Source organism: Phycodurus eques, chromosome 18 (assembly GCF_024500275.1).
Source record: "Phycodurus eques isolate BA_2022a chromosome 18, UOR_Pequ_1.1, whole genome shotgun sequence".
NCBI lineage: Eukaryota > Metazoa > Chordata > Actinopteri > Syngnathiformes > Syngnathidae > Phycodurus > Phycodurus eques.
In genome coordinates this window covers 9,546,679-9,571,940 of record NC_084542.1, presented here as the reverse complement: position 1 = coordinate 9,571,940, position 25,262 = coordinate 9,546,679, and the positions used below count along the sequence as shown (strand labels likewise).

Below are 25,262 nucleotides of genomic sequence, written 5' to 3'. Positions count from 1 at the left end.
TCATGTCCAAACCTGCTTACCTAGTCTGCTTTCTCACACGCACACACATACACACACATTCTGCTACTGGACGTCTCTTCTTTAAATCAAGTTTTTTGTTGTTGTTAAACTTGCAGCCATGCCAGTCAAGGTGTTTTACTCCAGTGTAAGCGGCTCCAATTCGGTAGAGTATTCTTCCCTTTTACTCATGACTTTTGCCAACTGTGTCCAATTTTTTATTTGATTTAATTATTTTGTTTTACTCCAGTTAAGGAATGACCAGCTAAGAATCTTCATGGTCCTCGAGTCCAAGAAGATCCCCTTTGAGAGGGTGGACATCGCCCAGAATCCTGCAGATAAAGATTTAATGAGGAAGATAGCAGGGAACCCGAGCGCTTTGCCCCCACAAATATGCAACGGGGACACATACTGCGGGGTAAGGTTATTTTTTTATTCCTCCCCCCCCCACCACTCTGCAATTCCTCTCTGCTAGTCACGGGTGTGTGGGAACTAAAATCAATATTTGAACTATTACAACACTGCTACTGTCAGGTGTGGGAAGTAGCTGAACCCAAGAGCAGGCAGATGCTGATGTGGAATAATGAACAGATTATTGAGCAAAGGTTATGGAAGTGGTCCTGGATGTCTTGACAGTCGGCGGCATGGACAGGTGGCAGGCAGTGGACAGAACAGGGGGCTGGCAGGAATGACGTGGGTCAGGAACACTGGGAACGAGGAGACACAAGAGTTAACAAGGGAACGAGGAGTTGAGTAGCTTACATGAGTACGGTGGGCCGTGGTACCACTAGGAGAGGCTGCAATACTTTGGCGAGGATTTCCGGGAACAGGCAGGCTTAAATGTAGGTGGTGATGAGGGTTGATTGGAGACAGGTGCGTGGCTTGAGGAGAATCTGAAACAGAGAGGACGAGAGGGCGCAAAGCGCCATCCAGGCTCCAAAATGGTACTGCAGGGCAGTACATGACAGCAATAAACACGGTAGAGCACAACACGCCCTAAAATTAACTCTGGTCTGTGCTATCGTTGTATTGACTTTGTGGTAGAAATATTGATGGGAAAAGAAGAGCTGCTCCCATATCCATATGCCCATTTACATTCCATTTTTTAAAATTATGAAAAAAAATCCTCCTCTCCAATAAACACCTTACCTTTGACATCCATCTGATGTATTCTTCTACTAATCTAAGTGACTCAGTAAGATGCGGCAATATTAGTCATTTTTTTTGTGGACGATAAAGAATATATGCCTGTGAGGTTTGTTGTACTGGTATTTTCTATCGATATGTGTTCCTCCACCGTTTGTGTTCAAATATACCTTGCTTAAACACCTCCTGTCTAATGAATATCTTTCGGCCAATGACCACCCCATACTTGCTGAAATTAAGTAATCTTACTAAATATAAAATATGACGGTACAAATAAATGCCTCCGCTCCAATAAACACCTTATAATAAACACCCGCACTATCTAAAGGAGATACTCTTAAATATTATTATTATGCATGTGTGTAAATAACAAGCACTGTGACTCAGCGTTCTCAGAATTTTGTGAATGAATATATGTAATGTGCATGTTGTCATTTTCCCATTTAGGACATGGAGGCGTTCAATAATGCAATTGAGATGGAACAACTGGAGGCTTTTCTCAAACTCTGAGACGAGACGTGACCGAGCCACAGGAAATCCTCCACCACTTTCTCTTGCCCAAAAATATGTGTTGAATTATGTACTGATATTTCGTTTTTGTCAGATACTTTTTTTTAAAAACACAAATCAATAAACAACAATTAAGAAGGACTTTAGCTCCTTTAGGACTGTCTGCTTCCTCCAAATTTTGTTTCACAGGTATCTAATCCGAGGTGAATATATTGTCTGTGTCATGCTTTTGTCAAAATACCCCAAGGATCAAGAATTCCAAACATTTTTTTACACAATTTTCTTTTTCTTTTGCCATGAAATTGGCTCATTTTAGGAGCTGATCTGTCTCATGCAGTGTGCTAGCTTGCATCCCACAAATTTATTACAGTGGTACCTTGGCTAACGAGTTTAACTCGTTCTGTGACAAAGTTCGCATCTCAGTTTACTTTTATATCAAATCAATGTCCCCATTGTTATTAATTGAAATGCTATTAATCCATTCTGTCCTCTGAACAAAAAAACAACATTTGTTGTTATGCATTTTAAACAAAGAAAAGTAGCATTATTTTGTATAAAAATAAAAGAGAATGTAAAGAAAGCAACTAGTTTATAAAAATTTTACTAATAATAATTAATAATAGAGTATGCAGCAAGCTTTGTTACAGGTTTCCACAAATAAAGTTCCATCCATCCGTCCATCTTCTACCGCTTATCCGAGGTCAGGTCGCGGGGGCAGTAGCTTTAGCAGGGACGCCCAGACTTCCCTTTCCCCAGCCACTTCATCCATCTCTTCCGGGGTGATCCCGAGGCGTTCCCAGGCCAGCCGAGAGACGTAGTCTCTCCAGCGTGTCCTGGGTCGTCCCCGGGGTCTCCTCCCGGTGCGATGTGCCCGGAACACCTCACCAGGGAGGCGTCCGGGAGGAATCCGAATCAGATGCCCCAGCCACCTCATCTGGCTGCTCTCGATGTGAAGGAGCAACGGCTCTACTCTGAGATCCTCCCGGATAACCGAGCTTCTCACCCTATCTCTAAGGGAGAGCCCGGACACCCTGCGGAAGAAACTCATTTGGCCGCTTGTATCCGGGATCTCGTTCTTTCGGTCACGACCCACAGCTCGTGACCATAGGTGAGGGTAGGAACGTAGATCGACCGGTAAATCGAGAGCTTCACCTTTCGGCTTAGCTCCTTCTTTACCCCTCCTTCTTTCGATAAAAAGTCCGCATCACTGCAGACGCTGCACCGATCCGCCTGTCGATCACAAATAAAGTTAAATGATGGAATTTGACTTAAACAATATATTATTGATATGTTTGAAGAGCTGAAGTTGGAAATTCCGACAAAAATCCACACTATTGGTAAGTTTAATAATATTTGCATAAAAACAGCAAATTATTTTTTTTCTTTTTTTTTTTTTTTTTTAAAGGAAGCGAGGTGAACGCAAATAGCCAGCATAGAGCCCTACGGGTAATATTACGTAGAAATTAGAGTATATTTGTATTCAGAATTAATAACGTAGACATTTTCTTGTTATGTCAAATAATGAAAAGTCGCGATTTGGTTTCATATTCATGAATAGAATATGAAAATTAAACAGGCAGTATTCGGACGCTGTCAATTGAAGGGCCTTCCTTGCTGCATTAAAACTGTGTCGCCGAATTATGACGTCCTCTTTACCCGCTAACCGAGAGGAGGCAGGGGTGCGTTTGCTCACCTGCCAGACATAATCCGCTCAAATTCTCTACCATCCTGCTTTTTCACATGCTGAAAGCCAGTCATCGGCGATGGAAATTAACTATTATATGTTGTTTGTGCTTTATTACAGAAGTTTAGGTCCGCCGTCCATCCCTAATCAACAATGGCCGAGGAAGGGTAAGCATATTGTCGCTCTCATGTGGAATCGACGAACTGAGCCATTGTGACTGTAACGTGTATATGCGATGTACTAAATATATAGTTGTGTTTACCTCCTTCCACCTTACTGGTATTGCTTCATTTAAACTGAGAGGCTTCTTTTGCCTATTTTTAACGAAGTTGTTCGTCGTGTGTGTTACCCGCGTCGCTAACATGCAGCGACAACTAATCCTAATATATGGCAATATGTACGTATATAGCGCTACTAGTTATATGTGGGGAGTGTAAAGGGATGGAAAAATACTAATTCCCACTTTCCTACTAACCATTTTATTACGTGTTTCGCAGGGTGACGGATACACATTTTTATTGCAGAAACTCAACCCCCGTTGAACGCCGAGGATGCATTGAAGTCCCAACCTACATTAGAAAATCTGTGATATAGACAAACAACGCTTTAATCACACTTTTTAAAACATATTCCTAAGTACCTGTTATCACTCTTGAAGATCAGTTTCCCACAATGCTTCAAAGATGAGCTTGTGTGTTTTGGATCGTAAGCAGATCATTTCTTTCTCCATACTTTGGCCATTCCATCACTTTTGTAGATGTTAATCTTGCTCATCAGTCCATAAAACTTTGTTCCAAAACGTTTGTGGCTCATCTGTAGTTCTTTGCAAAATCCAATCTGGCCTTCTGATTCTTTTTGCTGATGAGTGGTTTGCATCTTGTGGTATGGCCTATATATTTCTTCTCTCAAAGTCTTCGAACAGTGGATTGTGATGCCGTCACCCCTGGCCTGTGGAGCTTGGCAGCGATGTCACTGACTGGTGTCTTTGGGTGTGTCTTCACACCTCTCAATGTTTCTGTCATCGACTGCTGTTGATACCCTTGGCCTACCCGTTCAATCTCTGTTCCTTAGTACACCGCTAGGTTCTTTTTTTTTAGGGCATTCTAAATTGTTGTATTGGCTATGCCCAATGTTTGTGCCGTAGCTCTGAATGATCCCCTCCTCTTCTCTCAGCTTCAAAATAGTTTGCTTTTCTCCAATAGACAGCTCTCTGGTCTTCATGTTTGCTTAACAGCAAATGCAGTTTTTCGCACATGAAAGCCAAAAACAAGCACTATCTGTTTAAACAATCAATCTGTAAAAGGCAGCACCTGAGCAATGAGAAACACCCATCAGTCATGTTCCAATACTTTTGCTCACTTGAAAAATGGGTGGCTTCAAACAGAAGGTTCTCTTTCCTGAGTTGTTTAACTCATCAAGATGTAAATAGCATGAAATAAAAACTGGAATTCTGAGCTTTTGTCTCATATTCATCTTTTGATCTGAAACCCAAATGTCTTAAGTATACAACAAAAACAAAGGAATTGACCTTGCGGTTCCAATACTTTTGAAGGGGTCTGTAAACAGACCCCAGATTAATACTCGCAGGCATCTTGTCTGTTCTGTGGGAAAGACACTTGCTGGAGTTTTGTTGGGAATCTTGCAAATAGTTATGCTGCATGTCTTTCAGGATACCTCAGTACGACACTGAAGGGTTGCAACTCTGAATTCAGACTTGCCTATATACTGTAAAAACCCCTTTTTACAGTAAAAATTATTGCTTGAACATTAATAAGTGGGGGTGTGAACTATGAACTGCTATATAGTGGGGGAATGCTCCTAATTTTCTGGAAAATGTCAAATATTAACCGTTTCTCTTCAACTGAGCTCCTACATGCTTGAATGATGACTTTTAATCTTTTGTCGGATACCCCTTCACTCTCCAATGGGTGATAAACCTGTTCTGACAAGCTGGAAGCTCACCACCAATTTATTGATTGTTTTAGATTTTATTTTTGTTGATGTTGTCCCCCTCTTGTGTGACAGCGTTGCCGCCGGAGGTGTGATGGATGTCAACACCGCGCTCCCTGAAGTGCTGAAGACCGCACTCATCAATGACGGCCTTGCCCGCGGTATCCGCGAGGCTGCCAAAGCCCTGGACAAGTATGTCGTAACGTGTTTACAAATGTATACTGGTACCTTGACTTACGAGTGTCCCCAACTCAGGAGTTTTTTTGAGCCACCAGCAGTCATTGTGTTGTTTTTTTTTTTCATTGCGAGCAAAAATTTGACTTGTGCTTGAGCTTTTTTTCCCTAATCTTGGGTCCTAAGAGAATGAGTGGTGAGTTGAAGCGGTTGTCGATTGTCCTCCCTGAGTGTGTTGTTTGGCAGGTAGCAAACATTTCTTCCAAAAAGTGCACCAAGTGTACGCTTAAATCTGTTTTGTTGCCATTCCCCGTTAACATCGACTGTAAAACTAAACGTTTAACAAATTACTTGTGTGTAGCTAACAAAACCAGTCTTACAAAAGCCTGTTAGCTTAATTTTAACACAATACGAAATCCAAAACAGGCTAACCAAACTAGCTTCAATTTTGCAGTAGTTATAAACCTTTAAATTACTGGGGGGAAAAAAGTAAACATACTGTGTGCAATGCTGAGAGAAATATATTCATTATGCTCTGAGGAAAAACGACTAATATTACTGCAACTTAGATGCAATGGTATTATGCATTTATTACACTGTCACTGTTAGCTCTGGTGTGCAAACTAGGAGCAGCGCAATAGTATCAAAGAAGTAAAAAATGCTGCAAAAACTTAAGATCTTTAAATTGTATTTAATTATTACTATGTTTTTATACACTACAGCACTATAGAGTGCAGTTTTATTAAAAAAAAAAAGCACGTTACAAAAATGTTTTTAGAGCATCCTACAATGGATAAATGGCATTTTCATTTGTTTCGATGGGGAGAGTTGATTCAAGATATGACGGATTTGCGTTACGAGCGTGGTCGCGAAACAAATTCAGCTCGTAGGTCAAGGTGCCACTATTTTAAGTCTGCAAGTATCAGTGATGATATCTTGGCTCCCTCTACTGACCACCCTGAGGAGAAAAGCCATTGTTACCCAATTCTGTCTGAGATGTTGGCTTAAAAAAATATATATTTGGGTGTTTAGCATTTTAATTTCATGGATGCAATCCTTACAACTCTTGAATTTAATTTAGGCGCCAGGCCCACCTGTGCGTCCTCGCTGCCAACTGCGACGAGCCCATGTACGTCAAGCTAGTGGAGGCCCTTTGCGCCGAGCATCAGATCAACCTGATTAAGGTGAACTGTCTTCTTGCTTGCTGCTATGTTGAAAGTTGAAGTTGAAAATTGTCCAATAAAGTTTGAAGGTGTATTTGGTAGGGCTGGGTTACAAATGGATTTCAGTGTTATTCATATGTATGTTTATTTATTTATTTATTTTTTCCTTTTCCTGAGCAGCTCCCATAGTTCATAGCATTTCCCCACTGACATTTACTGTTTATGCCAACATGGCTGCGAATAAGAGAGCTAGTTTAGCCAAATTGGTGATTTAGTCGCTATATTTAGCTAATTTTCCAACCCCTAAGGTGACTATTTTTCAAAAATATGACTAGTAACTTCTCACAAATAAAATTTGCAACTAAAATGGAAATTCTGGAGATTTTGTTTTTAAGGCCCTTGGGTGCATCGCTGATGATAATCTGGCTCCCTCTACTGAAAGCCGTGATGACATTTGCCACTGTTACCCAATTTATGTCTGAGATGCAGCCAAATTGCTGCCCTTCTGTTCTATTCCACTCGTTGGGCACACAAGTTACAACGTGCGGGTTCTGTCTCGCAGGTTGATGACAACAAGAAGCTTGGCGAGTGGGTTGGTCTGTGCAAGATTGACCGAGAGGGCAAACCCCGTAAAGTGGTGGGCTGCAGCTGCGTTGTCGTCAAGGTAATGAGGCACACTACACCCACAACTTGTCGTTACTATGAATAATCCTATTTTTTTTAAATTTAATTTTATTAATTAAATTTAAAAATGGGTGGGGCTATTCCTAGTTATTTGTTTAATTAAAATTATTATTTTTTTTAAATGGATCTTTTTAACCAAGGTATGAATTGAATCACATTAACCCATAAACATCTTTGGTTTACCAAAGAGACATAATAGGAAGGTTGGCAAAAAAGAGAGTATGTTTATTGTTGCTATCCCGTAAAACTGAAGTATTTGTGGCAGAATGTATTTGTAGCCAAACGTTGCGGCGCATCTACTTAAAAAAATAAATAAAAATTCATCAGCATATAATAAGTCATTGAGGCTTATTCATCCAGTAGTGCTTCAGCCACTAAGCATAATTTACTGTTATAAAGATTTCATAAAAAGTATATATACTGAAATATCATTTTACTTGCATATGTACTTGTTTTGAAATGTGGGTCCTATCAGTTCAACACTTAAGCTATTTTGTTTTATGAATGGCAACAGGCGGATGCTTATCCAAAAAGGTAGGTAAATTGGACCTTCCGCCTCTAGTGGAAGAGCATCTCATTGTTCCGACTGTCACTATAGGCCTCTGACATACAGTGGGTACGGAAAGTTTTCAGACCACCTTAAACCTTCGGCCCAGTCTGAGGTTCCAAGCACTCTGGAGAAGGTCCAGGATATCCCTGCACTTGCCCGCATTCATCTTTCCTTCGATAGCAACCAGTCTCCCTGTCCCTACAGCTGAAAAACACCCCCACAGCACGATGGGGATACAACTGTACCTGTGGATCACGACAATCACCACTATGAGCTATGCCAGTCAAGTCCAGGTGCTGTGCCCCTGCCGTGCCATGCAGCTGTTGTTTTAACTGGCTAGAAAGACCGCCACGGTACGAGCCCCGTCACCTCAAATGTGGTGACTGGGGTCCCTGAAAATGGCAACAACCTGTGGGCAAACGGTGCCTGTGTAGCTCTGAAGTCTCCATTTGAACTTGGGTGCCTTCTTGTCTAGCATTGTCAGGGTCCCCCCGCGACTTACATTGCCGGCTACCGCAAAGTGCGCCACAGTCGTAACAGCCCACCTCTTAATTTGGACTGAGTTTTTTTTTTTTTTTTGACATTGTTTTGAATTCCCACTACAGGACTATGGCAAGGAGTCTCAAGCCAAGGATGTCATTGAGGAATACTTCAAAGCCAAGAAGTAAAAGACAATAAAAGTTTGAAACTGAAAATCTTGTCTCGTGTTTCTTAAAAGTATCCTTTAATACTCATTGTGTAAATGCTGAAGAGCATGTTACTCTGCACAATTTGTTTTATTTGCCCCTCTTTTTGACATTCATTGCACATTTCACAACTGATTCAAACTTACAAATTTTCAGAAAATTCAAGACATTCTGAGAACTATTTTCCACATTATAAAAATTCCCACAATTCCACTTTTCCAACAAAAAACTATTTGACAAAGACATTGAAAAAGAGTTCCTATCGTTCCCATTCCAAATAAAAACTTAAACACACCTTGGGAGCTGTTTAATATAAACTTTATGGATTGGATTTCAAAGTTGCTCTTTGCAACTGTCGATTTTTCTGTATGCGGCCCGAGGAAGTCAACATTTTGATTCTGATCGTAGTGAACAATCAAAGACAACACCCAAATATTTATCCTTGTTTAATATTTACACTTTTGAAAAGAACAGACATGAAAACACATTAAGGCACAACTCATGTTGCACATACTCAACAACCCCATTCACCGCACCAAAACAACACCCCACCCAAAAAAAACTTCAACACATCACCCACACTTCGGCCCTTCACTTTTATTGCAAATAATTTACACAGGCGTCTGCATCGGACGGACCAGAAAGGAAACCGCAAAAAATCAGCTGGCGTGGCTACGTGCTGTCTGGACAGAGACCTCCAGCTTTTAAGTCTGGACAGTCCTTTTTGTGTGTGTGTGGATTCTCGGAACACCTCTCAGTCCTCCATTGCTGCTTTTAAGACCATTCAGTTTGTAAATCCAGGAGTTTGAGGAAAAAAAAAAATTGCAGTGTATAGTTTCTTCTTAAATAGTTTTACAAAAAGGTATGCGCACGTCCATTGTGACAAGTCCTTATTTTGACCAGTTACAGGTACTCGAACTCCAGTGCTTGATGTAATGCCAGCAGGTCAGAGTGGCTTGATATCCTCCAGAAGGGCATGTTGTGCTGTGGATGACAGTTAGTGGGAGGGAAAAAAATTAGTTGGCAGCTAAATACCAGCGATGAGACAAACACTGCAAACGAAATCCATGCAGAACAGCATTAGGAGGTAAGAATTGCTTTGTTGTCAAGTGGCCACATCTTTCTGCTGCATATGCTTGAATTTTGCCATCAATAATACTGACATGTTAAGGAAACTATGTTCGGGGGGAAATTCTGAATCCATTATAAAAATAAAAATGGATTTTGGAAAGTGTATTTTGTTTAGAATAGGAAAAATATGAATTTAAGATGGACATTTTTTTTTTGTGCTTCTGATTATATTTTTCAAAATTCAGATTGTAATGATAACTGCCAAAAATCTAAATTGATGACTTTTCCTCAAAATTCTTTTTAACCTTGGCCAAAAAAGCAATCCAGTACTTTCCTTAAAATGCTTACTCCCAACACCTACCAACTAAATCAGGATTAATTCCCTGAAGTATACTGGAAAGCATGAAATGTACATATTTTCTTGCACTACATGCTGCAAGTAGCGAAGAACCTGCAAACCTCACGGCTACCACAAGCATTGTTTAAACTGGAACCTCCCAAGTCGGAACATGCAGCAAAAGTTTAATTTGGACTTCAAATGATCATCATAGGTGACGTCAGCTCACAGAATCGAAATTAGGATTTACTTTGGGTTTTTAAAACCATAGAACTTCAACTACGCGAAGGTAAGTACAGCAAGTAAGGTCAGTACAATGTGAGCAATATAATGTGAATTACGCACATTTTAGAAAGTAGATGCTGAGAAAGTGATATGTCTACCTTACTAAACTACACTTAATTCCAACAATTATCTATTAACAACTAGATGGTGCTGTTCCCCCCCTGCAAACACCTCTGGCCCGCTCCACGAATCCTGTCAGTCATCTTCCAAGACTGAGTACTTTTACATTATTTTCGCATACAAAGGTTCACACCTCTTCATACCTGTATGGCTTTTACGAATGTTGAAATGTTACCTTCAACATTGTGAGCTTAAAGATTTTATGTGCGATGAGTTTTCATACTAGTGAAGGCAAACTCATACTACAACCCCAATTCCAATGAAGTTGGGACGTTGTGTTAAACATAAATAAAAACTATACAATGATTTGCAAATCATGTTCAACCTATATTTAATCGAATACACTACAAAGATAAGATATTTAATGTTCAAACTGATCAATTTTATTGTTTTTAGCAAATAATCATTAACTTAGAATTTTATGACTGCAACATGTTCCAAAAAAGCTGGGACAGGTGGCAAAAAAGACTGAGAAAGTTGAGGAATGCTCATCAAACACCTGTTTGTAACATCCCACAGGTGAACAGGCTAATTGGGAACAGGTGGATGTCATGATTGGGTATAAAAGGAGCTTCCCTGAATTGCTCAGTCATTCACAAGCAAAGATGGGGCGAGGTTCACCTCCTTGTGAACAAGTGCGTGAGAAAATAGTCAAACAGTTTAAGGATAATGTTCCTCAACGTACAATTGCAAGGAATTTAGGGATTTCATCATCTACGGCCCATAATATCATCAAAAGGTTCAGAGAATCGGGAGAAATCATTGCACGTAAGCGGCAAGACCGAAAACCAACATTAAACGCCCGTGACCTTCGATCCCTAAGGCGGCACTGCATCAAAAACCGACATCAATGTGTAAAGGATATCACCACGTGGGCTCAGGAACACTTCAGAAAACCAATGTCAGTAAATACAGTTTGGCGCTACAGCCTTAAGTGCAAACTTGAAACTTTATCAACAACACCCAGAAACACCGCCGGCTTCTCAGCTAATCTAAGATGGACCATTGCAAGGTGGAAAAGTGTTTTGTGGTCAGATGAGTCCGCATTTCAAACTGTTTTTTGAAATTGTGTACGTCGTGTCCTCCGGGCCAAAGAGGAAAAGAACCATCCGGACTGTTATGGACGCAAAGTTCAAAAGCCAGCATCTGTGATGGTATGGGGCTGTGTTAGTGCCAATGGCATGGGTAACTTACACATCTGTGAAGGCACCATTAATGCTGAAAGGTACATACAGGTTTTGGAGAAACATATGCTGCCATCCAAGTGACGTCTTTTTCATGGATGCCCCTGCTTATTACAGCAAGACAATGCCAAACCACATTCTGCACGTGTTACAACAGCGTGGCTTTGTAGTAAAAGAGTGCGGGTACTAGACTGGCCTGCCTGCAGTCCACATCTGTCTCCCATTGAAAATGTGTGGCGCATTATGAAGCGTAAAATACGACAACGGCGACCCCGGAAGCAAGAATGGGAAAGAATTCCACCTAAAAAGCTTCAACAATTAGTGTCCTCAGTTCTCAAACGTTTATTGAATGTTGTTAAAAGAAAAGGTGATGTAACACAGTGGTAAACATGACCCTGTCCCAGCTTTTTTGGAACATGTTACAGCCATAAAATTCTAAGTTAATGATTATTTGCTAAAAACAATAAAGTTTATCAGTTTGAACATTACATATCTTGTCTTTGTAGTATATTCAATTAAATATAGGTTGAACATGATTTGCAAATCATTGTATTCTGTTTGTATTTATGTTTAACACAATGTCCCAACTTAATTGTAATCGGGGTTGTAATAGATGGACCCTAAGCTGGATATGAAGGATATGGCAAAAATGCTCAGCCATATCAGTCATAGGTGACTGTTTCAGTGCGGAATGAATTCATTCTGCTAACATTGTTTCCTATGGGGTGAATTGATTTTAAATTAGAACAACTTGGAAGTCAACCGGCGTCACCGATGGGATTGTGTTGGAGTTGGGAGGTTTTACCAATCTTTGACTGTAATTGTACAGACTTGGAAGAACCCATCCAGAGCAAGGACCACCAGTAAAAACCTCTAGAGCAAAGACAGGCAGGCGTCATCCAATCAGAGCGCTCACACTGTGCCAAGTGGGCAGGGGTCACAGGTGGCGAGGTCCATTTACCTTTTTGGCCGCCTGCTCCTCTTCCGCACCGTCCCCCACTACAACATACACTACTTTCCTGCCAAACCTTTGCATTATGCGCTCAAAGCAACTCTCTTTTCCTGCAGAAGAAACAAGGAGGAAGAAGGGGTTGGGTGAAAACAAAAGGAGTAGAAAAGTCATTTTACCTGGCTGGCTGCATGCTCCTCATCCTTGCCATCGCCAATCACAACATATGTAATGTTAGTGCCAAAGCGGGACACTATACGCTCAAAACAGCTTTCTTTGCCTGGAGACACAGAATGGCAGAGATGGGGGGACTCGAGTCAAATGACTTGACTCGAGTCGACTCGAGTCAACTGACTTGACTCGAGTCGACTCGAGTGGCAGTTTTATGACTTGCGACTTGTTGCCAAATACTTGAGAAAGACTTGACTTGAGACTAGCTCGCCAAGAGACTTGACTTTGACTTAACTACATGACTTGACAAGTCATCTTGTTTAGAGTTGGACATATGTATTTTAATTGAGACAGTTTGCCTTTTCTTTTGAAAGAAAGCGATGTTTTGGGGGGACATTCTGGCCAACCTGGCAACACAGTCTGCGTTGTTGCGCACTTGCCAGTATGATGTAGCCACCTGCATGAACAACGATGGAAAGGAGCTCCAAAGATAATACAATTTGAGTTCAAGGATTATGTTGTCGATGAAGTCTGAAAAGAGGATGGCAACCTGCATGGCTTGCAACTCGCACATTAAAGACACAACAACGACATCGAACTTCATCCGTCACTAAAAACTCAAAAAGACAGGTAAGCTAATTTAACAGTTTAGCTAGCTGGTCAAACATTACGTTTCATAAACTGGTTTGGGACGATTAAAATTATGCGATTGTGAACGTTTTATTGCAGCTAAGTAACATAACTAGGGGTGGGACGGTTTATAATAATTGTCCGACTCTTTCGTTTCAGTTCATATTTCATTAATTCATTTTATTTTTTCCCCCTCTCTCGCTCATGCACTGTACAGTAGAAAGTAGCGCCTGAAATATACTGCCAACCGCAGAGTGCAGAAATGAAGTGGCGTTGCTAGCGTTGTGGATATTAAACAAAAAACAGATATTAAAGAAGTTGCAGAGACATTTGCGGGCATGACAAAAAAGTCGGCGCTAGAAGATGCCAGGTGCGTTATAGGTCTGCTTTACGGGATCACTTTGCATTTCGATCACGGTGATAAAAATGTCGAAAAAAGTGCGTTCCACTATTAGTAAGTACAGTACAAATTGTAAGTAGCTATGTGTGAATATAATTTTCATACTACTGAACATGTTTATTGAAGTTTCACTGTTGATATAAACGCTGTAAATAAAGCTGTCTGCACTTTGTTTTGAAAATTGAGACCATAACATATGAAACATAACCTTTAATCTAATGACAATTGTCAGTTGTACAGAGTCAGTGCTTCTAAATAAATTAACAAACCCGACTGAGTGATTTAATTAAAGTAGAGGACGCAGAAGGAATGCAGATTTTGTTCACATAACCTTTTTGGATGGCCACATTTTTATGTCATGTATTATTCCCTTAATTAGGAATCTCTTTCATTCTCCATTCGCCTATTAGGTACACATCTAATTATATTTGACCAACAGAAAACAATCTTGGCTTTTGCTGAATTGTGTTCTCCCAAGAACCATTGGAGTTACAAGGCTGTCATCACAAAGTACAGAGCATAGTTTGTTCAGAAATAAAGTTCAGTTAAATTAAAATACAACAAACAATTCAGCGCAATAAATTCAATCAATCATAATCTCAGTTGTTATTCATTTAACTTTTATAAGGTGTGAATACTTTTTTTATTGTTATGATTTATGAGGGAAACAATTGTGAAACAACATTTTATTACCACTCTATATTGTGACTGGAACAAAATTGTTTGACTTGACTTGCGACTTCCTTAAACCAAGTAATGACTTGCTCGACTTAAAATTTAGTAGTGACTCGAGTTGCTTGATTTTTCTCCCACAGTGACTTGGGACTTTCTTAAGACTTGAAGGTTATGACTTGAGACTAGCTTGTGACTTCCACATACAGTATGTGACTTACTCCCGCCTCTGTAGAATGGCTTTCACAGCTTTTCCTTATTTGAGTGATTATTCAATTTATAAAAAAAAACCAAAAAACTAATTTTACACACAATATACAAGGTGCTGATGACTTCAACATGATACATTTGGATTAAAGTGCATATACTGTTGAGCAGGGTATGGGCTATTTTCTTTTAAAGTGAGAGCTACTTCTTTGGGTCTGATTAATGCGAAGGTCTACCAGTTTGAGAAACACTTCTGAAATAAAGTTGCTCAAATTACACTTAATTATAGAGACAAACCTCAAGTTAGAATAGTGTCAAAACCTTTATTTAGTTAGGTAGTTTAATTAAAAAAGTGAGACTCCTAGAGTTGCACTACACACACACACACAGAGTGATATTTTTCATGATTTTTTAAAATAATTTTAGGGGTGTAGCCCATACCTATTTGAATCAGAAAACCACATTTGATTTAAAAGATGCGAGTGCGTTGGTACACAGACTAATGAATCGGTCCCAATCGATGTTGAACGGGCCGATTGCCCGATCTTACGAGACTTGTCGTGGTTACATCAGATAGCGCTGTGCTGAAATTTTTGTGAGGAAATGCATAGAGGAATAGCAGACTCGCAAATGATTCAGACCGTTTGCAGCAAGTTTAAAGTCCAAAGTGTGGAAGAAATTCAGATTTTATAATAAATAATGGAATATTGGGTAAAAGGTACACCATATGCAAAGACTGTACAACTGAACAGATCTGCAGGCTACTCATGTTTGTGACCCCTGCTGAAGAGCATGTGACATCCTCTGGCTGCTGTTGTCATGTTATAACGTTGTGCATTAAATCAAAGTTGATTACAACATAATGTAAACACGACACTGGTGTCCAATCAGAACACAGCATTGTCCCGCGTTGAGGTCATGTGATCAGCATCGCCTGATTTGTTGATGGAGTTTGGACTGGATACGTAGTTTTCTTGCCAAGTTTTCCTTCTCATTATTTTCCAATCACGACTTCTTTTTATCTATATAGTGTGCCGAAGTGAAGTTGTTACCATAGCAACCATTTTCCCACCCATTGTCCAGTTAAGGTGTAGGTTTTAATGGTCCTCCATGTTAACATGCATATTTGACTTCACCAGCCGTCAATGGCAGTGAATGAGTTATTGTGATCTAAATCGGCTTATATCTCAATGGAGTTTGGACTGGCTGTACAGTTTTATCGCCAAGTGTTGCTTTTCATTATTTCCTCAAGTTGTTACCATAGTGACCAATATCCCATCTAATATCCAGTTAAGATACAGGTGTTACTGTGCATGTGTCTGTACATGTCTTAAATCAGCAAATGTCTCACCCGAGTTTAGACTGGTTTTTTTTACTACCTTGGTGTTATCTTTTTAAGTGAGTTTGGACGGTTTAAGAGTAATGTTTAAAAGTGCAAACAACTTGAATATTTTCCTCTGTATAATAGGTTGTGATGCTGTTACCATAGCGACCACAGTTCGTCTCCAGCTGCCATCGCTGTCCAACCTCCAGTTGAGTTGCATACTGTTCAGGCGTCTTACCTATTTTTGTCGCACTATAGATGTTCTCGATGGGGAACACGGAGCCGAGACTATAGAGGAGAATTTTAGCCAGTGCCGGTATGAGCTGCGTCGTGGTCACCAGCACATTGACGCAGTTACTCCTGTGGGACCACAGCACATTTCAGTACTGTAACGCTCACAATTCCAGAGCAGCGTGCAGGAGGTGGTACCTGGAGCTGATGATGGACAACGACTTGAGGGCGTGAGTGAGCCAGGAGTCGGTCAGCGCCTCCACCTCGGCTCGCAGCTGCAGCCAGGCGTCTCTCTTAGCGGGACCCAGCAGACCTGCGACATGACGTGGACGCATTAGGACATCGAGGAATCACGTGGGCGGGTAATGTAAACAAAAAAAAGGTTCATAAAGATGTTTTTATATTTGAGTCTATATACAGTGAATCTCTGCTGTAGGGTAAGTTTAATGTTGCGTCCATAATAAATGCTCAACATAGGCGTCCCCTTGCTCCCCTTAGTACAAATCTGTCTGCTGGTCTTACCCCCCACATTGTTTTTGTAAGTGCTATACAACTCTTTGACACGTCTGTAGCGGAAGGCCAGCTTCCTCATCCAATCGACGCCGCCGCGGACGCCCGTGGCGAGACACAGATTGGCGCTGGTCGCAGCTGCATGGAAGCCATCAGTTGCAAAACTGTAAGTACTGTTGATAATAATAATGACATGTTTTATTTCAATGAAAGACTGGCTCCACTGGAACAAAAAACATTATGTTGAATTAGTCTTAACTAGAACAGCTTACAATCGGCTTTTACATTAAATTGACTCATGTTAGTGAATTTCCATCCATCCATTTTCTATACCACTTATCCTCACTAGGGTCCCGGGGTTAGTGAATTTCAACTAGTTAAAATGTGCACATTTCATAATTTTGACATTATTATTATTATTATTATTATATGCCAATAGACTGCAATAATATTGATACCAATAGGAGTTTATTCTCACCTTAAGTCCTGCCCGTTGTCATCAGATGATACGTCATCAATATGTACCTGATCACACTCCTGCAAACACACATGACACAATAGTATTTCATCACAGTTAAAGAGCAGTAAAAAAAAAAACAATTACTCCATTTCAAAATTCCCATACACAGATGATTTTTTTCCCTTAAAGACTATTCTTTAAGATTCCAAGTTAAAAAAAAACAAAAAACTTATTATAACAACTTAATTATTGTAATATTACACATTTATTTCTGAAAATAATATTACTAACAAAAATAGATTTCAAAAGTTCTGACAAATATTACCATATTAGCAAAACAATACTCTAATATTGAAATTACATGTTTTTATTTATATATTATTTTCTCATAATACCCAACCCTCCCCCACCCAAAATAAGACTGATCCTTTTAAGATTCTAACAATTTTCTCTGAAAAATACTTATTGAAAAATTACAACTTTATTACATTTTCAGTCAATACTCGAGCTCAGAGCATCAGCATCTATCGCAGTTTGCAACAAAGTTACAGAGAGACTGGAAGAGTCACAGGGAGGCATAGAAGTGTGTGTCCTTGGAAGTAAAAAAAAACACCACCCATTTTGTGGTTCAGCTGCTTGTTAGGGAACACCATACAGACACATTGAACAATTGAAGAGTTCAAACGCAAAACCAGACAACTTCCTTTTTTTGTAAATTGAGTAAAATTAGTTTGTATTTATTTATGGTTCCAGGGCAACGCTAATATTTTTTTATTTGGGCTATTGTAAGTTAATTAAGAGGCAAATTCTTTTGGGAAAAAAAATCCTAGTTATTGAGAACGTCTTTCAAAGAGGTCTTTGATGTCATATGATTGCAAAACCAGACAACTCCAACACAATAATTTAGATCAAAAACAGACTAAACTATAAAATTACATTGAAATGGTAAGTACAGGTATTACGCGTTGTGAATAAAAATAACAGATGAGTGTATGCTGTAGAACTACAATCTCTTGGACTAACTCTTTACCTTAACTTTAATCTTAAACCTTCACTAGCGTATAATCCATCTATAGTGTGGTGTAAATGCATTACACATTTGTAGGTCTTAAAATTCCCGCATGATGAGTGTAGTTTCACATTTCCCCACTTGGTGGAAGTAGTGGCTTTGTTGCAGCCTGTGGCTGTTGCTCATTGTCACGTTAAACTCAACAATTTGTCCGAACCAAAACCAGTTTACAAGTGTACTTTAGCGCCTCACCTCCAAGTCATTGAAGAATAAGTGCGAGTCGGCCAAGTTGAAGATCATCTCCTCCATCCTCAGGCCCAGCGTGACCGCCATAGGAGGGTCCTCAGCGGGGACAAAATAACAGTTTTTAATATTTGGTTCAAAAAAAGATTTAGAGACACGCGCTCATCACCACAGACGATGACAGACAGGTTGCACTTGTTCTGTCCCATCAACATTCCCTTTGGCTTGCTATGTGTGTGTGAGACTCAGCTGCAAAAACCATCACGCGCGATAGGTCAGAGGGGGGGTGGAGGCTGTCAGTGCACCAGAATAGAAGCAAGCCAACAGACGGTAGAGTGAAAGTGGGCTAGAGATAGAGAGAGGTTGGGCATTCCCAAGTGTGAGAAAGTGAGATAAAAAGCGAGGGAATGCTCCATTATGTGTTCTAGTATGTCTTCATCCCCTTTGAGGATTGAATGGGTACGAATGCTGAGACCAGCTAATCCTAAAATATTTTTGCCACATGACAAGAGATCTCAAATTGTGAGCAAGACGTGGGATGCTGGGCGGATGTTGTGGCATTCGCTCCTGCAATCTGAAGCTCGCTTGCACCTCGCAGTTAGGCTCAAATGGCATTTAATGAGCACATGGTGGACCTTCACTTAAAAGGATTCAGTTCGCAAGCGGACTGTGTACTGTTTAGCAAATATATTTCAAATTTCTGAAAAGGTTTTCATATTAATTGATATTTCACTATGACGGAGTGGACATGTTAAGCGTGACACCTGACTACAGATAATATGATGAAAATTATGGAAGATAAGTATGAATATTCCTTCTAACCACTGTTTCAAGCCTCCATTGAAGAAAGAGAAAATGCTGGTCGTGATGTCACTGAAAACATCAGAGTTTCTTAAGGCAGTTATCCCATAATGACAGGGTGGACAGAAACTTTACGACACAGTATGAGAGTTGCACTCCTCTCTATTTGTCCTTATAAAAAGGGAAACGTTATACTGAGCCAATGCATCCTAGCGGCCTGTGTGAGAGAGGCAACTCGGGTCCTGTGGTTGCTATGCCAACAGCGTAAACACTATTTTGGGAGAGGTGTGAACAGACACAGCTGCCACTATATCTCATACAAGTGGGGGTTTGGGGGGCGCAATGCTCTTATTTTAAGGCATACATTCAGGCACATTCGTGCAAATTTCTGGCCAGCTCCCAACTGGGAGACGATAAGTCGACTTATCAGGACGTGTTGTAGTGATGACATCATGCGACCCGTTTGTTCGTTTGTTTACAAGCGAGGCAGAACGCGCAGTGTTCTTCACTCTTGAGCCAAGACTCGACTTGTCTTATCGTCCTTTGGTATTGAGCATTTCTTTAAAGGAAACACACAAAGATCCGATACAAGTTCTGCATCCACACTTAAGTGGTATAACCTAAATTTTAATATTTGCCATATTCATTTATCTCAACAGTCTATTCTCTTCATTTCGTAGCATTTCTCTTGGATGCACGGCTTCCAGTACATTAGGACGTTAGATTTTTTTCCCCTGTCCAATCAGATTTCAACCCCTTTGTGTTGCCATATCAATCTGATCTGCCCAGGGCCATCACAGTAGTGCTGGCACATACAACTCTGTTGTATTACCAATGGGACTGTTTCTTTAACCAATCAGATTTCAAATTCGTCCTCACAGGGTCACATCACTGCCCCTCGATGATGTCAGCATGTCAGCAAACTGTTCGTCTAGCAAAACAAGTCTGTAACGATCTGTGCACATGAAATATCTCGAGTGAGGGTGATGTGTTTTATTGAAAAGTTTGTTTTTGTCATATTAGACGAATATCGATTCTGTACTGCACCAGATGCTCGTAGCACAGTTGTGTGCTGTTATATTGCTGATGGTTTCTATAATTGCAATTGTGGTATTAGGGGGTGGCTTACTATTACTCGATGTGAGTCAAGAAATGTTGGAAGGTTGAGTGTCTTACCTTGCCGTATTTCTGTGAGTAGGAGCCTGTGAGCAGAGAATGGAAGACGATGATGGTCTCGTCCAGATCCCACACAAAAACCCTCTACAAAAACAAAGGGAATATAAACATAAAACAATTTTAAAAATACACTTCATCTGGCGGTGGATTAAAGGAAATGGTGGCCGTATAAAAGCAGGTAAGTGATGGTTAAGGTCACTACTACATTACCTCCAGGTCGCTGTCTGGCGGAGGCGAGGGGTTGTTCTTACGGCTCCTGCCCCGCGACTTAGATCCACCGCTCCTGCACGCTCGCTCATCCAGGTCCTTGATGGGTGTGGAAGGCCTCTGCACCGTGTCAAAGTCCCCTTCAGGTTGCAAACAAACAAGTCAGACAATGGCGCATTTATTTTTTTTCTTTCTTTCTTTATTTTTTAAGATACTGTCCAAATCTACTGTACAGTATATTTGCATGCGTGCCCACACATCCAGCAAAGGCCAGATGCTTCCCACCACACTGCGGTAACTCGAACCCGACCGAGCTTGGCCTCTCATATTGTTATGTCTCAATCAGAGTGGGGGAAATGAGGGGGGTGGAAAGGCACAAGAAGAGAATGAGTGAGAGTGCAACGATAAGCTCTTTTACCATAAGCTCAGCCAAGATAAACTACAGCGAGGGGAAAAAAAGCAGGTCTGCACGTGTACTAGATGGGCAAAGGTATTGGGACACACAGAAGAACCCCCCCCCCCCCCCCCCCACCATCAGCACCTCCAAACAAAAAGCCTTTGATACTTCTCAAAACGTCTTCCCCAAACTCTTTTTCAAAGGTCTAAGAGCATGAGTGATGCAATAAATCAACAATAAGATGATTAAGCAGTGTAATAGGCGTAAATGAATCTGCACACAAACTGCACCTTTATACCTGACGCTTCCTTCTGCGCCGAAGCATTACAGCTATCCATTTTTAACAAAACAGACTTACTCCAATGAATCTAACCAAACTATTTTCACTCGTTATTGTCTAAAAAAAACATCCAGACTTTCAAACTTGAGGCGACAATGCCGCGCGTCTACTGCTGAGTGAGGTTGGAGTTTTACAACACTTCTTTGACAGATACTGTAAACATTCAAGAGAGTTAATAGATTTGTTCTCAAGATATTTTCAACACTTAAGGTGGTTAATAATGCATAAAAATAACTGATGACGTGGGGACAGACCAATAGTATAAATTTGTGAAATAGTCGGACATACGGGGTTTCTGGCTGAGAGCGACTATTTGTAAAGCCTTCCTCTCAAGTTCTTGACCTTTATGAACACCGGGCTATACTGTATCGCATCTTTGCTATATCGTGTCTTGTTGTTTTTTAAGCGACCATTTATGCCACTGCATGTTCACTAAATTAAATAATTATACATAATCCAATGACAAATGAGAATTAATTATTTCATTATTAAAGTAAACCATTTTACTTTGACATTTTAACACTTTTTTTTTTTTTTTTTTTTTTTTTTTTTAAATCTCATCTACGAATGACCTCTCCTTTTTAAAAATCAAACGGCCCTTGAGCACAAACGTTTGCTCACCCCTTGTTTAAGCGTCACATAAAATGGAAGGAAACCAGACCACGGAACCACGCACCTGGGTGAAGTTCTGCTGCCTGGCCCGTCATTCCAGGCGTAGGGTCCTGCAACTGGTAGGCGGCGACGGTGGTGCCGTTGCCCTCAATGCTGCTGGGGGTCATATACGTCCCGTACGGGGAGGCGGAATAATACTGGGCGTATTGGTTTTGGCCAAAGTTTGTATACGAGGGATATTCCTGCAGAGAGAACAAGATCACAAGGAATGTTGTGTGTCTTTTTTACAAGATAGTGTTCCCCTCGCTGTTATCTCGTGTTCCCTTCATTTGGACTTCCAAAAGCCTGATTTTGATGGTTTTTACTGACCCAGGGAAGAAGGCGCTTTTACGAGTCCTCCCTCTAAATCTTTGAGGTTTTGTAAACTAGAGCGTGCCACACAAACACACACTTTAAAACCCCCATTTGAAGCCCTTTTCTTGCCAAAGATACAATCCATCCAACAGACATGGCCACATATTCCCAACAAAGTCTGTGTGTCCCTATTGTAAAGTCACTGTATTATTTGATTTCCTCGTCTGTAAAAATACTTTTTTTTTGTTTTAACTGCTATTGCAAATGTGCCTTTGAGGAAAAACAAAGCTTTAGCTCGTCCCAATGACATTGCTTGGATCCGTTCACGTAACATCTGCTTCGATGCTGACAACTGCCAAGGAAGGTTGTGTGGGAAAGTTCATATTTAGGATTTTTAAATGTATGTTTAAAGCAGAAGTAGGGAACAATTGCTTTGTTTCCTTTCATTTTTATTTGCTCTAAGGCTCTCTGTACTGTTATGTCACCATGGTGATGATGATTGGACAGAGTTAAGAGACAAAGACCTGCTAAAAAAGTTAAGCTAAAGAATACTAAATTGTTTGCCTCTGTATTTCCGCTATGGCCGTGGTTTTAAACTTTTGACAAAAATTTTGGAAAAGCAGAGAAAGAAAAATCTCTGCTAGATACTGGTAGTGTTCCACAAGGCTCAATAGTAGGCCCACAGATTTTTTACATCATAACCTACATATATGTCATAATTACTGCCATTCAATAGAAAACTGGTAGTGTTCCACAAATCTCAATACTAGGTCCACTCTACATGTCAAAATTATTGGTGTTCTAGTATAAAAGCAAGTTGGCCGATTATTTCAGTATGAACGTCTGGGTGTGAATTGTGGCCTACAGCAGCTCCTTGTGTGTGTTTTCATTTTGTATTAGTATGTTTGCCTTTTTGTGTCATACAATAAAAGTCTGTGCATCTGCAACTGTGGCTTTCCTGGCCCACATGTGCGGGCTTTACAGTACCTTGATTGCTCCATTTTCTCCCCCTCTTCACTCGAGGTGTTGCATATCTAAAACTCGCTCATAACTAAACTTTTGGTTTGCAACGATGCAATGATTGTAACTCATAAGTTGGGGCACTCGTAAGTCAAGGTACCACTGTAATTAGGTTGGCGGTACCTGCTGAGTTGCAGTGTAGTTGGCGGGACTGGACACTGAGTTGTTGGTGGCATAGAGGCCTGAGGAAGGGGTAAAACTTGAACCTGGAAGGAGAACCCAAAAGACACTAAGGGGGAAAAAAAACAGAGGAAGCCCTTGTCTGAGTTTTTTTTTTTTTTTTTTTTTTTTTTAGGTAGCGACCTGGCATCTGGTAGGGCGAGTAGGCCGTCTGGCCGGGCTGGGGCGTGGTGAAGCCGGGGCTGTAGCTGAGCCCTGTTTGGAGAGGAGACTGACTTTGGGACAAACCACTCTCTGTCTTGATGCCTGGCAGCATCACACCCAGGTCTAATGTAAAAAACAAATAAAAGACAAGATGCAATTCTGTCATTTTACTCCATGGTGAAATCATTGTGTGTCTCTTGTTACCATAGCCAGACAGTCCATAAGCCTGTCCCGTTTGAGAGTACGTGTAGACGGTGGACTGCTGCATGCTGCTGAACTGCGGCTGGCCCGCGTACGCTGGCATGGACGGGGCGGGCGGCGTGGACAGGATGTGAGGGTACGGCCTGAAGAAGGAAATTAACCAACAATAGATGATTTCATGTGTTTGTCAACAATAATCGCCAAGATACTTCCGGGTGGCAGAAAAGTTGTAGACCTGAACTAAAATGATAATATATATGGTTATATTTGGGGTTGCGCCTCCAGATAGACATCAAATATATGTTTGTATTTTAATTTGGTTTTTTTTCCCCCCTTCAAAAAAATCTAAATGAATCCACCGGAATCTGTGGGGGCGGGGGATAACTGTGAATGTTGTAAACAGTTGTACAGAGAAGATCGCAAGAATGCCTGTAAGCATAGTAGCCGCTTCAAAAGGGAAAGACTGGAAACCAAACATTTTCTCACAAGTCATTGGGTTTGTGGAAAGCATTTTCTCACAGTTATGTATAAAATGTTTGGTTTTGGTTGTTTTCAAGTCATTTAAAAAAAACATAATGGCTAGCTCGCTAACGTCAGCTCAAGAGCACACGTCCCATTAATCCGAGCAACAGAAAATCCAATTAATTAGCCAGTCTCTTAATAATCATGTATACTATATGTGAATTTCTACCACATCTATTTTTTAATTAACCTAATTAAATACAACAAACTAAATTATATATAAATTCTGTTCCACCTCCCTTTCAAGCAATTGATCTCACGTAATATCCTTTTTGACTGACACCTCACACATTCATACTACAGCGGTAGACAATGGGGCTCAATCGCTGCCTTGGTCAAAGGGCACAGAACCGTTTGTTCACTAGTGGTGCCATCGGAGAAAGCTTTTTCACCCGGAAGTAAGTATGACGTCATGGTGAAATGATGGTGAAGGTTTTCAGACAAGAGGCTACTTACTTAGACGGGTAGAGGGGAGGAGAGTACTGGTGCGCTGAGCGAGGACTGTAGCCACTGCTAGTAATGACTGCAAACAAATAACCATCATTAGCGATGTTCAGACCAAGACTAGTACGATTATTGACTTTTCAGTTCTCACTAATACCGAGTACCCACACTACTAATATTTTTTTATACAAAACCTTTCAATTAACACAATGACGGGTAATTGTGAACAGAGACCTCTCTTTTGTTCGGACGCACATGATAATGCGCCAATGTGTCAAACCGCAATAGTGTAGCAACGACTTAATGTCAGATTTTTTTTTGCCTTAAGTATCAGTGGCTGGTATCGGCAGCCCTCACGAGTACCTGATCCATTGAAATAAGGCCGGTATCGGTACTCACCCATCCCTAATAATAATAATAGTAATAAATATTATTAGATTTGATGCACTGTAGCCAAAACAATCACTTTGGAATATGGAATTATCCATTAAAACCTTGTATGTAAAAAGATGAATTT

At 40.5% G+C, this 25,262-nt stretch overlaps 3 protein-coding genes and 3 non-coding genes across 10 annotated transcripts in view; 5 read left to right on the top strand and 1 right to left on the bottom strand.

Moving 5' to 3' along the window:
* Nucleotides 1–31: 31 nt before the first annotated feature.
* zgc:153284 (uncharacterized protein LOC751696 homolog) lies at nt 32–1,794 on the top strand. Of its 2 annotated transcripts, none has more exons than XM_061704087.1 (3): nt 32–145; nt 248–415; nt 1,591–1,794. In XM_061704087.1, the coding sequence occupies exons 1-3, from the start codon at nt 119–121 to the stop codon at nt 1,651–1,653; spliced, it is 258 nt and encodes an 85-aa protein (XP_061560071.1). In that variant the 5' UTR covers nt 32–118; the 3' UTR covers nt 1,654–1,794. The 2 variants fall into 2 exon arrangements, with proteins under 2 accessions (XP_061560071.1, XP_061560070.1); XM_061704086.1 differs by having other exon boundaries at nt 32–163.
* A 1,481-nt stretch (nt 1,795–3,275) lies between these two features.
* rps12 (ribosomal protein S12) lies at nt 3,276–8,553 on the top strand. The gene is made up of 6 exons (XM_061704975.1): nt 3,276–3,332; nt 3,458–3,504; nt 5,363–5,479; nt 6,543–6,645; nt 7,187–7,288; nt 8,464–8,553. The coding sequence occupies exons 2-6, from the start codon at nt 3,491–3,493 to the stop codon at nt 8,524–8,526; spliced, it is 399 nt and encodes a 132-aa protein (XP_061560959.1). The 5' UTR covers nt 3,276–3,332; nt 3,458–3,490; the 3' UTR covers nt 8,527–8,553.
* Nucleotides 5,213–5,288, top strand: LOC133417446 (small nucleolar RNA SNORD101). Its single transcript, XR_009770357.1, has one exon. It is a non-coding gene; the product is annotated as a small nucleolar RNA SNORD101 (small nucleolar RNA).
* Nucleotides 6,380–6,462, top strand: LOC133417449 (small nucleolar RNA SNORD100). The gene has a single exon (XR_009770360.1). It is a non-coding gene; the product is annotated as a small nucleolar RNA SNORD100 (small nucleolar RNA).
* On the top strand, nt 7,029–7,112 carry LOC133417450 (small nucleolar RNA SNORD100). Its single transcript, XR_009770361.1, has one exon. It is a non-coding gene; the product is annotated as a small nucleolar RNA SNORD100 (small nucleolar RNA).
* Nucleotides 8,554–8,906: 353 nt separating the features above from the next.
* Nucleotides 8,907–25,262, bottom strand: part of eya4 (EYA transcriptional coactivator and phosphatase 4) — a 31,038-nt gene continuing 14,682 nt past the window's right edge. For 2 of the 4 annotated variants that reach the window (XM_061704690.1, XM_061704688.1), the window contains 14 exons: nt 24,758–24,824; nt 23,783–23,922; nt 23,558–23,701; nt 23,378–23,460; nt 21,945–22,122; nt 20,535–20,671; nt 20,325–20,408; nt 18,357–18,446; nt 17,114–17,172; nt 16,648–16,808; nt 16,324–16,438; nt 16,133–16,254; nt 12,503–12,603; nt 8,907–9,528 (listed from right to left, as the gene is read on the bottom strand). In XM_061704690.1, the coding sequence (XP_061560674.1) occupies nt 9,448–9,528; nt 12,503–12,603; nt 16,133–16,254; nt 16,324–16,438; nt 16,648–16,808; nt 17,114–17,172; nt 18,357–18,446; nt 20,325–20,408; nt 20,535–20,671; nt 21,945–22,122; nt 23,378–23,460; nt 23,558–23,701; nt 23,783–23,922; nt 24,758–24,824 (1,562 nt within the window). In that variant the 3' untranslated portion in view covers nt 8,907–9,447. Of the gene's footprint in view, nt 9,529–12,502; nt 12,604–12,669; nt 12,771–16,132; nt 16,255–16,323; nt 16,439–16,647; nt 16,809–17,113; nt 17,173–18,356; nt 18,447–20,324; nt 20,409–20,534; nt 20,672–21,944; nt 22,123–23,377; nt 23,461–23,557; nt 23,702–23,782; nt 23,923–24,757; nt 24,825–25,262 lie in introns of all 4 variants that reach the window. The other 2 variants (XM_061704691.1, XM_061704689.1) reach the window with 1 other exon arrangement.

Coding starts and splice junctions, on each gene's coding strand:
- zgc:153284 (XM_061704086.1), top strand. CDS start 119: ATGCCAGTCAAGGTGTTTTACTCCAGTGTAAGCGGCTCCAATTCG. Junction 164..247: donor GTGTAAGCGGCTCCAATTCG/GTAGAGTATTCT, acceptor GTTTTACTCCAG/TTAAGGAATGACCAGCTAAG. Junction 416..1,590: donor ACGGGGACACATACTGCGGG/GTAAGGTTATTT, acceptor TTTCCCATTTAG/GACATGGAGGCGTTCAATAA.
- rps12 (XM_061704975.1), top strand. Junction 5,480..6,542: donor GCTGCCAAAGCCCTGGACAA/GTATGTCGTAAC, acceptor AATTTAATTTAG/GCGCCAGGCCCACCTGTGCG. Junction 7,289..8,463: donor GCAGCTGCGTTGTCGTCAAG/GTAATGAGGCAC, acceptor TTCCCACTACAG/GACTATGGCAAGGAGTCTCA.